Source organism: Scyliorhinus canicula, chromosome 4 (genome assembly GCF_902713615.1).
Source record: "Scyliorhinus canicula chromosome 4, sScyCan1.1, whole genome shotgun sequence".
Taxonomy (NCBI): domain Eukaryota; kingdom Metazoa; phylum Chordata; class Chondrichthyes; order Carcharhiniformes; family Scyliorhinidae; genus Scyliorhinus; species Scyliorhinus canicula.
The window spans coordinates 28416730-28429082 of NC_052149.1; the positions used below are offsets into that span (position 1 = coordinate 28416730).

General features: G+C 43.2%; 1 protein-coding gene across 1 annotated transcript in view; it reads left to right on the forward strand.

The window, feature by feature from the left end:
- Positions 1-10776, forward strand: part of plppr4a (phospholipid phosphatase related 4a) — an 89216-nt gene extending 78440 nt beyond the window's left edge. Inside the window, exons 6-7 of the mRNA XM_038793923.1 lie at positions 3622-3795; positions 7475-10776. Coding sequence (XP_038649851.1) covers positions 3622-3795; positions 7475-8815 — 1515 coding nt within the window. The 3' untranslated portion in view covers positions 8816-10776. The remainder of the gene's footprint in view (positions 1-3621; positions 3796-7474) is intronic.
- Positions 10777-12353: the final 1577 nt, after the last annotated feature.

A 12353-nucleotide genomic window follows, 5' to 3' on the forward strand; every position in this document is an offset into this window, starting at 1 on the left:
TAACAAAATGGTGCATAAAAAACTCTTCCTCATTTCACCTTGTTCTTCTGACTTAATTACCTTAAGTCTGTGACCACTGAATACTGATTCTGCCATTGGAAATTATTTTTCCTTATTGACTCCGTTAAGGCTCTTCATGGTTTTGAAGATCTCCAAAATCCATCAAATCTCCTTTCAACTTTCGCTGCTATAATGGAGAACAACTTTAACTTCACCTACCTGTGCACATAATGGAAACCCTTGTATCATTAGAGTAAATTTCTTCTGCATTCCCCACACCCCGTTCAATCCATCCTAAAAAGCCTTTCCAAAGTGTGGTGCCCACAATTAGACACAGCACTTCAGCTGGAGCCTAACCAGTGATATCTAAAGGCTTAGAGTAAATCTCCTTTCTTTCGTAACCTGCTTCGCTTTATAAACCCAAAGATTCCTTATACTTTTTTAACACACTTCTCGGGGGGGGATGTTCCTCCCCCTCCGCAGTGTGTTCTGTAGCAGCAGAGGGCGGCTCGCCAGTGGCCGGCAGCAGGACCTTCTGGTCCTGTTGTCGACAACAGGGTTTCCTGTTGAAAGCACCCCTCACCACCTGAAACCCAGATGGGAGTGCAGCGTCGGTGGGATCTTAGGGTCCCTGTTTAAAATTATATAATTTAAGGAGCAGCACAGTGGCGCAGTGGTAGCACTGCAGTCTCACGGCGCCGAGGTCCCAGGTTCGATCCCGGCTCTGGGTCACTGTCCATGTGGAGATTGCACATTTTCCTAGTGTTTGTGTGGGTTACACCCTCACAACACAGAGGTGTGCAAGGTAGGTGGATGGGCCACACTAAATTTCCCCTAAATTGGGCGCGCTAAAAAAATTTTTTTTAATTATATAATTTGCACAACCTTTAAACTGTGTCGTGTACTGAAAGATAATTAGCAAGATGCAACAAAACTACATAATTTAAACGCAGCAGCAATTTTACCGTCCCAATATATTTTGTCAGGTGCATTTATGTAATTAATTATTCAATTCCAACTTACACCTTTAACTTTGTAAGGAAAAACTACAGTACAATTTGGCCAGTAGCCCTGATATTATGCCTTGATATCAAAAGCATACTTAACATGCTTATCCAAAATTCCTCCCAATATTATTTTAGCAAGGATGTTAACCAGTCCTAAATAAATAGGACTGATGAACGTTTACACAATAGACCACTGTATATATTGGTCAAAATAGCTGCAATTAGAAGTGTCAAAGGCTGAGATAGTATGCATCCCTGAATACTGAAGAAGGCAATGAAAGAGAGAACGGAGATGCTAACCAGAATCTTCCAAATGAAAATGTTTGGAAATGGAAGCTGTGCCAAAGAATTGGATGGTGACAGCTATTATGCCTTTGTTGAAGGAAAGGCTCCTTAGGCAGCACCTTCCAAACCCACCACAAGCTAGAAGGGCAAGGGCAACAGATACATGGGGGGGGGGGGGGGAAACACCACCACCTGCATGTTCCCTGACAAGTCACTCATCATCCTGACTTGGAAATATATCCCTGTTTCTCCACTAATGCCGGCTTAAAATACTGGAACTCCCCCCCCCCCCCCCCCCAACTAACAGAACTGTGAGTGTACCTACTACACGGACTGCAGCGGTTCAAGAAGGCAGCTCACTATCACCTTCTCAAGGACAATTAGGGAAGGGCGAAAAACACTGACCTAGCCAACCCACAGCCCATGAATAAATATTAAATAAATAAAGGGAAAGTAGCCAAATGGCTAGAAGGGGAAGCAGCAGTGTAGTGGTATTGTCACTTGCTTAGTAATCCAGAGACCCAGGGTAATCCTCTGGGAACATGTGTTCGAATCCCACCAGGGCAAATAGTGGAATTTGAATTCAATAAAAATCTGGAATACAAGTCTAATGACAACCATGAAACTATTGTCAATTGTTGTAAAAACCCATCTGGTTCACTAATGTCCTTCAGGGAAGGAAATCTGTCACCTTACCTGGTCTGGCCTATATCCCGTGAACGAATAAAGGAAAGAAAAAGGATCAGTGGAATTTTCAAACTGGTAGGATGTGTATCCGAAGAAAGAGTGCTGGGACTGTTCTTTTCTAGTTATTTAGATGAATTGGATGGGTTAATAATATCAAAGTTAGGCAATAACAGCAAACTAGGAGGAAATGCCAAAAAGAACATCACTGAAAGACAGAGACAAGTTAGCAGAGTGATCATATACAAATTAAAACAGTGAAATGTAAAATTGGCAAAATAATTCGATTCTAAATGCTAACAGTGGAAGAACAGAGAATCAAGGGGTGCAGATATGTCTTTGAATGTTGGCATGCAGGTTGACAGGGTGTTAATAAGGCTCAATAAGGATTTTAGATTTTTTGGTGGAGACATTGGATAGAAAAGCAATAAAGTGATACTAGATACTGAATTTCCCCAGAGTGGGATTGCGTGAATTCTAGGGCTCTACATTATAAAATGGTTATGGAGCTACAGGAAGGATACAGAGACAATTTACATAAGTTTTTTGTTATGATGAAAGGTTCAGTATTTAAAATAGAATTCAGATATTCAAACAGTGATCTAATGGCATTTTTCAAGATTATGAAAGATTTTGACGGGGTAAATTGTAAAAAACTGGTTCATTATGGTTGGTGAATTGATAATAAATAGGCATAGACTAAGGATTATCATGAGAAGAGTGCAACAGATCTTAGGGGAAATTTTAATGCACAGAGGGATGTTTACAACAGAACTTTCCTCCTCACATATTGGCAATTGAGACAGAGGGCGGAATCTTACCAGAATTTGACAAAGTGTCAGGCAGGGACAGAAAACTGCCGTGTATCTCTCCAGTTGCACAGACCAGTTTTCTCACGGATTCTTGAGCCTCTTTACCGAAAACAAAAATGAGTGCACGATTTACACCATCACTCAGGTGGCCTCATGGAGCCAGGAACCAGCTCCAAAGAGATTTGGGCACCATTGTTAAAGGGCACCCCAGCCAGAGTCGCAACCTAATAGCCCCCAGCCCACACCAGAGGTTTTGGAGCTGTTCTCCACTCCCCCCCCCCCCCGTGACTTTGGTGAGGTATGAATATTAAGTGATGGGGGCGATCAATTGGAGGGAGGGCTGTATTGAAATTCATTCAAATTGATTAAAATGAGGTTCACGTGCTTTGTGGGCATGAATCTCGTAATGTTGCCGGTGAGAGGGCGGGAAACATTGGGAAACCCAAGAATCACGTTTTCTGATTTTCTTGCGCAGATTTTTCCGCCCCTCGCTGCCGATCCCGCAGGCAGCAGATGTGTGCTTAAGGTTCCACCCAGTGACTCTATATCATTGAAAATGGAATTGGATACACATTTGAAAAGGATGGGCTCAATGTGAGGAAAGGGCTGGGCAGTAGGCAGCTTCGATTGGAGTGACAGCACTCGGTTAAATGGCCTCCTTCTATGTTGCTAATTCTGTGTTGGTGGTATTCAACTATGTAACTCGGACTGTTCAGCAGTTGGATAAAATTCAATGATTTTAAATGTCTATGTAGGGATCAGCAACACAAGATAAGATGCTTAGTTTATCGCAAAACTGATTCAGTTTTTCCCATTTGTTCCTTATCATTTAGATGTATTTCAATGCAACCCTGACAGACTCCTCCAAACTCCTCAAACCACTTCTGGTCTTCACATTTATCATCTGTGCAGTGATCTCCGGATTAACGCGCATTATCCAGTATAAGAATCATCCGATTGATGTGTACTGTGGATTTATGATAGGAGGAGGAATTGCTGTCTATTTGGTAAGTGCCGCATCTTTAATTTTGTTACAAATATACATTGCTTGATGTTTTTACAAATATTTAGTCCTTGTAGCATGGATCATTGGGGGAAAGAGAAGCCACACTCTCTTTTTATGGCACTAACTGCCTTATGCTGGTAATTGTTTAAAGGACCCAAAGCTTCTCAGTGAATTAGAGAGTCTGAGTGAATGGGTGACAGAGTGGGTAAATGTGTCGGTAAGCAAGTGGTAAGTTGAAGTAAGTTGATTGGTGAGTAGGTGGCACAGGGTAGAGTGGCAACTGGATCGGGTGCCAGCTATGTGATGCCAGCTGAGTAGGGTGGTAGGTGTGCAGGGTGGTAGGTGGGTAGGGTGGCAGATGGGTAGGTGGGACGAGAGTAGTTAGGTGTTGGTGGAGTGGGTGATGGGGTGTGGTCAGGTCAGACTGGGAAAGGCAGGGTGTTGGGAGCAGTTGGGCGGTAGGGACTAGTTGGGCCAGATCACGGTGGAGTCAGTGGGTCAGGAGATGAGAGCTAGTCAGGACGGATCGGGGATAAGTTCAAAGAGCCGGGACTGGGAGTCAAGACTGGGCTTCGGTGAGGAGTTGAGATTGTCAGTTTGATAGTTTGCCAGAAGTTAGATTAGGATTTTTCTATCAAACATTTCCTGGGCAACTATCCAGGAACTGCCCCAAGTTTCCAACTCTAACTCAGAGTTGGAGACTTTCTTGGAGAGCCCTGGGGAGCAGGGGAAATCAGAAGGCAATTCCAACTGAGTCTTTGCGTCGGGACCTCTGAGAAATCCCAAAGTACATCTTCAGGGGTATATCCAGTTTCTGACGATTCGGAGATTGGAAAACCTGGCCCAATGTTTCTCTGGGCGGAATTCTCCGTTCCCGCGCGGCATCGGGAAGGCCGTCGTGAACTCAGCCGAGTTTCACGACGGCCTCGGAGGCCGCTCCTCGCACCCTATTCACCCCCCCCCAAAGGGGGCTAGGAGCGGCGCTCCGTAAATCTCGGCCACTGGGCCTTGATGCAAGCGTCAAGGCGGCGCGCCGAGAATGACGCGACGGCGGTGCCTAAGTGACGTCAGTCGCGCATGCGCAGGTTGGCTGGCTCCAACCCACGCATGCGCGGCTGACGTCCCGACGGCTGACGGCTCCAACCCGCGCATGCGCTGTTGCCACCTTCCCCTCCGCTGCCCCGCAAGATGTGGTGGCTTGATCTTGCGGGGTGGCGGAGGGGAAAGAGTGCATCGCTTGGAGACGCCGGCCCGACGATCAGTGGGCACCGATCGTGGGCCAGTCCCCTCCCGGTGCTCACTCCCCTCTCCGCCCCCCACAAGCCAGAAACAAAGATTTGGCGCCATGTTCACGACGGCAGCAACCAGGTGTGGTTGCCGCCGGCGTGAACAGGTCGGGAACGTCAGGCCGCTCGGCCCATCCGGGCCGGAGAATCGTCGGTCGCCATGAAAAGCGGCGATTCTGCGAGCGGGGGGGTCGGAGAATCGCTGGGGATGCCAGGGCGGCGTGTCGTGAGTCGCCCGGCCCTCCTGCGATTCTCCCACCCGGCGTGGGGAGCGGAGAATTCCACCCTCTGTGTGTGGAAATTGAATTCAGTTAAATCAGCTTCAATCTAGGCCATTTGTATTGATCTTTTAAACAAAGATTAACATGCTTAAGCATCCAATTGAACTCTCAAAGACTATGCGCCAATGTTGTGGCAGAATTCTTAATTTAAACTGTTGTAGTTACCATTTTTATTTGTTAAATGTAGCTTTTGTTCGAACATGCAGTCTCACAAGCATCATACTACGGCAAGTGTAATTTGTTTGAGTGACTCATTAAAGCTTTAGCAAGGTATTTGACACCACAGTCTGATAGTCTACCATGTGCCATAGTATCCTACCCTGGAATAAATTGATATTTCTTACACTTGTTAGACCAGATCCAGCACACTTGCCTTTGAAGACTCGGATCTGCCCTTTTTGTGTTGTGCTGTGTTAAAGAAGCTGTTGTAAAACCCCTCATGTTTTCAGACCTACTCTCCAAGCAACAGATTCAAATAAAAGGAACAGTCAGGATATTGAAAAATGACCTCATATACTTTATTTTGGATCACTTTAGCTCTGCATCTAACTGTCCCAGTTTTGGTTCAGTGTGTGGTACTTCGACCTCTGAACCAGGAAGTCCTACTCTCATAGCCTGAGCTCAGAAGTCGAGACTGACATTCCAGCGCAGTACTGGGGGAAAGTTGCACTGCTGAGGGTGCTGTCTCTCAGATGAGACAGTAGCCTGAGATTCTCGTCTGCTTCCTTAGGTGGCGCAAGAAGGTCCCCAGGCACTCTTTGCAAGAACAGCAAGAGAGCTGCTGTTGATGTCCCTGCCAATATTTACCCCTCAACCAATAATCATTGTCACATTACTGTTTGCGGGAGCTTGCTGTGCACAAATTAGTTGCTGTGTTCCCTCCATTTAGAATGTCCTGAGGCTATGGAAGGTCAGCCAAATAAGTGTAAGCTCATCTTTCCTTCTACATTTTCAAAACTTTGACGTTTTCCCCTCTGGGTGTTAAAAACTGGATTGCAGTTTGTGGTACGTTGCAAGTACTTCAAATCGCAAATACAGAATTACCTGTTGTACATGAATGACACTTGATCAGAAGTGGAGAAAATCTACATAAGCGCATGAACTTCACCCCGCCAAAAGAAATCTTTAGATACAAATCCAGATAAAGGCTTAAGTACATATTCCAATTTAACACAAGATGGGATGAGCAGACTGCACAAAGCTCAGCAATTGCAGTTAACCTAGGAGCTGACCTAATTTCCCAGGCACCACGTGCTGTGGTGAGACAAGGCAGGATCTCTATTCCATCCGCTGCTCAGCTGGTCTAGATGTAGCAAGGGAGAAGCGGGGCATCAATTTCATGAGAATATAATGGTGGTTTTCTTTCTCTTAAAAAAAAAGAACAGGGTGAGAAATAAGCATGCACTCAATCTAAACGGAAAACAAAATGCAATTAAAAAGTAACCTGTAAGTAGGTTTAAAACTGAAAATGTTTAATCGTTTTTTTAAAAATTGCTGGACTGCCAACAAGATGGTGGAAGCAGATTCAGTAGTCTTTTGCAAAGGGAATTGGCCTTGTACTTAAGAAGGAAAAATTCGAAGGGTTAAGGGGAAGGAACATATGAGCTGGACTAATTGAATAGAAATGCGCTTTTATATAAAAACTTTCATTTCAACAGTACGTTTCACTACATCTTCAGGATGTCCCAAGCCACTTTGCAGCCAGTTAAGTTCTTTAGAACATCATCACTGTGGTTGTGCACAGACACATTGACCTCTCCTAGAGTTTGTTGATTTGGTTAATGAAAAGAAGCATGGGCAGCATGGTGGCACAGTGGTTAGCACTGCTGCCTCACGGCGCCAAGGTCCCAGGTATGATCCCGGCTCTGGGTCACTGTCCGTGTGGAGTTTGCACATTCTCCCTGTGTTTGCGTGGGTTTCGCCCCCACAACCCAAAGATGTGCAGGGTAGGTGGATTTAACCTCTTAATTGGAAAAAATGAATTGGGTACTCTAAATTTATTTTTTTTAAATGAAAAGAAGCATATTGGCATGAGTAACCTCTGTGTTGTCTATGAAATAAATAACTCTTAGCATGTATCTTGATTCCATGTTATTTTGTGTTCTGCATCTAGGGTCTTTATGCTGTGAGCAATTTCCAGCCGAGTGACGATGGCATAACCCATCAGACCCATCACAGGGAACCATTGAGATCGCTGACAGATCTCAGCCAAGAAAGCAGTAGGCAACTCCAAGGAAAGACTGGCAGTAGCATTGATGGGATTTCATCCCACCATTCTGAAAGCATTCTGACCCGAAACCACAGAGAATCTGGCTCCCTTACAAACTTAAAGAGAACAAGTGCTGACGTTGAGATCATTACTCCTCGTAGTCCAATGGCAAAGGAGAACATGGTAACCTTCAGCAACACGTTGCCACGTGTCAACACATCATCATCGGATGAGACAGCCAGAAGGAATGCGACGATTCATGCTTCGATGGACTCTGCCCGTTCTAAACAGCTCTTGTCCCAATGGAAGTCGAAGAATGAAAACCGGAAGCTCTCGCTGCAAGTAATGGAGATGGAAACTGGACACTCGCCACCAAAGTCCATGGAGATGAGATCCAGTTCAGAACCAGCAGGCGTAGGCCTTAACGGAGACCAACAGGCACAACTCGCCCAGTATCTGAAAATTCAAGCTGGTACTATCCCTGGAACTAACAGCACCAGTAACATTGGTGGAGGAATAAGAGTCTCCATGCAGTCACGCCCAGGTTCGTCACAGCTGGTTCACATACCTGAGGAAACGCATGAGAACATAAGTATCTCTCCAAAAGCCAGTTCAGCTCGATCAAAGTGGCTCAAAGTAGCTGAGAAGAGTGGGGTTGGTCGTGCAAGCACCCAACCAAGAATTATGCAGGTTATCGCAATGTCCAAGCAGCAAGGTATGTTACAGAGCAGCGCGAAAAGTGCTGATGGCAGTACAGTAACATGCACAGGATCTATAAGGTACAAAGCTCTAACTGAGCATGAACCCAGTAATATTGTCAGAGTGGAAGCTCATCCAGAAAACAACAGATCTCTCGTGCAAGTATCATCGGGCAGTGAAGGAAGTGGATCGTGGAAATGGAAGTCCCATGAGAAGGGTAGCATCCGCCAAGCGTTTGAGTTAAATGATCTCAACAGGGACTCTGAAAGCAGTGAATCAGTGAAAGATAGCTATGCTACAGCTGAAAGAAAGAAAACCAATCCAGACAGCAGTGACCACCATCACCACGGAATCACCACCATCAGAGTAACACCAGTGGAAGGCAGCGAAGCCGCATCAGAAACGCACTCGGTGTCTTCCAGTCGTGATTCAACCCTCAGGCGGAAGGCTAACATCATTTTAATACCGGAAAGAGGGAACAGCCCAGAAAGTACAAGGAATATCTTCTACAAGGGAACATCGCCCACCAGAGCTTACAAAGAATGAATCCTTATTACGGAAGCTTGCTGAAGGACAATCCCATTGTAAACAGATGCTGAATCCCAGTGCTTATCGATAATAGATTGAGCAGTGTAAATGTGCCATTCAGTGGTTTATCAATTGAGAAGTTACTGATATTTAAACATGGTTGCATGACTATGATATTTTTACATACTAATCAAAAGCACACAGGCAAAGCCTGAGCCTTGTGAAAGAAGTATTTGCTATATTGCTATATCAATAAACTGTGAATGCATTTTCTCCCATTTTGAACATGTTGAGTAATTTATATATTTTCAGAAAGCTTTGGCTGTACTGCTTTATTCTGTAATGACCAATTTAGAATTTATTTCCTGATTAAAACTCTAGATGGTGCATATATACCCAACTGTTATGAAGGATTTGGTGAAATTGTATTTGTGAAAACATTATTGGGGTTGCAATGATTACTTGGTCAACAATCAGTCAAAGTTTTAGTTAGTTACAAAGCTTCCTTTCAAGGGGATAATGTAGATGAGAAAATCATTTAGCTTTTATAGAAATTACATGCAAACTATATTGAAATACATACAAATGTGCACCACATACATTACAAATAATAGAATTTTTTTCTCACAGAATGTAAAATGAACAGTAATTGATTACTGATCACTATTTATATCATAGATTTTTATACCTATTGTAGCCTTAGCATATTGATATCATGCCTTTAAAGAAAATGTTTTTTAAGTGATATAGACGCCATCTTCTTTTGTAAGCTTACAAGGCTGTATTTCAAAACTATTACAAATATAAAATATGCCTATAGTCACAAGTTACAGGCTTTGTACCAAGCTGTTTCAATATTATTCTGTAATGAAGGACGGTTTCCGGTACAACAGTGCTACCATTTCCACCCTCCCGCACTACCACCCCCAGCTGCACTTCACCCATATGATCCCACGGCAACCCAAACCTTTCCCAGCTTCTCCCCACACCCATACTAACCCCAGTGGTGTACCAGTATAATGCTGCATTAATTTTCGAGTTGATAAGGGAAATTGTTTGGGCTTTTATTACGGGATTCATATTGATAGGAAAAAAACTGTCCTATCAGTAGTTTTTACTTGTTTATCCTCGTGGTTTTGAATACAGCTTATAAAAGGGTAAAAACAGTCAGGAACCTTCAAACAACAATTAAAACAGTGTGTTGCAACACTTTCCCGTAATGTCTTTGTTCAAACCCTGGTGAGCGTAGTCGTCTTTTTTCGTAAGGAGTCATCTCATTTCGAAGGGCTATCGACTTGAATGATTCCAGTGCTTAAAGTAAAAACCTTCTTTACATTGCATCACAACCTAGTTATGTTTTATTACGACAGATAGATAAAGCTGTAGTGTTCCTGCTGCTATAAGAGTGGGTGTAATGCATTGGACTGTGAAGAAAATCCAAACATCTGCATGTATTTTTTATACAGTGCCTCCTGTAAAATTAAACTTTATTTTCATTGCAACCAATACCTTCATTAATTATTTATTAAGGAATTATTTAACAGGTAACATAAGTTTTGCAATTGTAAATAATCACTAGTTGGGACAAACTGTGATATCTTATTGAAGGTTTGTTTATTTGCCCAGTAAAATTATATTTAAGTGAATTGTATGTTAAAGGGAAGACCATTTAACTAAGTTATACACAGGTATGTATCATGGCATATGTGTTTAAAATGTCCTGTTAACTATTTTTTCATGAAGTGTTTTTAAAAATGAGCACTGGTTGAGTAAGTGTGCGCAAAAACCTTAGTGTGTGCGAGTTCTTGAATTGTGGTATACAAATGTCTCGTGAAAAAGTAACCAAGGGAGAAACACTGGAACTTATTTCTGTTGAAAAAGCAAATCAATGCCTCTAGTACCATATTTAGAAGATATCAGTTACACTGATTTTTCCGAAGTGTGTTGGTTATTTACAAAATAAATGTTTCTTAATTGCAGTGTATGTTTTTTTTATTTAACCAAATAACACCAAAGTAGAACGGGAATTCTATTACTATTCCCCACTGGACTACAACAATTTCATCCAAAATTCAAGATAACCAAAGCGTAATTTATTCTTTGTGTTAATTCAAACATTGTCTAATAATTTGCACATTTTAGATGATCAGGTATTATATTGTCACAGCTTTTTCCAGCACCAATTAATGTCTTAAAGAAGGCACTAAACTGTAGTTTAGTAGCACGGAGTGAGGCCATCATGTCTGTGCTTGTTCCTTGTCAGGGCAATTCTCAATGAATCCCATTTGTCTCATTCCTCTCTCCAGAACCTTGCACCTTTCATTTCAGCCATCTAATTTCAAAACCGACCATGGTTTCTGCCTTAACACACCCTGCAGTGAAGCATTCCATGCTCCAAACACTCCAGAACAACGTTCTTTTTACAATAATTTTTATTGTCACAAGTGGGCTTACATTAACACTGTGAAAAGCCCCTCGTCGCCACATTCCGGCGCCTGTTCGGCTACACAGAGTTTTTGCCCATCTTTTCACTCACTCTCTTAGTGACCATTTGAAATTTTCGATCACAACGCCACTGACTGATGGTTTGCCGTCACTTTTTTATTTTTGTCTTTCTCTGTAAGTCTTTAAAAAAATTGATTATGTCACGGCCTTTTTCTGATTTTATCCACTCACACTTTCAGAGAAAATCAGGTGAACTACAGCAGTTCAGGGATAAAGCCCCGGTTCCTTCTCCGGACAAATATGGGTGGTCGGCCTTGTACCTCATGCAAATAACAAAAAAATCATCATGTGGCTCAAAAAAGGTGCAAAGTGAAGAAAGGTTAATTGAGCTATTAAGCCCATGGTTTTCTTAAGGCAGCTTAATCCTAATAAATCAGTTGACTCCCAACTACCCTTTCATAGAATAGAATCATAGAAGCCCTTCAGTACAGATGGAGGCATTCGGCCCATTGAGTCTGTACCGACCCTCTGAAAGAGCACCCTATTAGGCCCCATTCCCGAAACCCCACCCAACCCACACATCTTTTGGACATAAGGGGCAATTTAGCATGGCCAATCCACCTAACCTGCACATCTTTGGACTGTGGGAGGAAACAGGAGCACTCAGAGGAAACCCATGCAGACATGGCGAGAATGTGCAAACTCCTCTCCGTCACCCGAGGTCAGAATTGAACTCGGGTCCCTGGCGCTGTTGAGACAGCAGCGCAAACCAGTGTGCCACTGTGCCGCCTCTTTTGATTCTCTATTATTGCATAAGTAAACATCAGGTGGAATGTGCACCAGTGCATGTTGGTTCATATGGATCAAACTGAAGATGGTTGATGATAACGTGTTTTATTCCATTAACAAACAGCTAAGTACCAACTTAGGTACTGGGAAGGGCTGAAGGGAGGAGCCCATAAAGCCCCTTGGTCTCAAATTTATGGGTGTATGAGTTAACTGATGGTTAGCAAACAGTAGGGATGTAAACTCAACCAAAGAACCATAGCAAAGTTACCACAAAGAAAGAAGCCATTCAGCCCTCTTCACTATCAACTACATGGCCGATTTT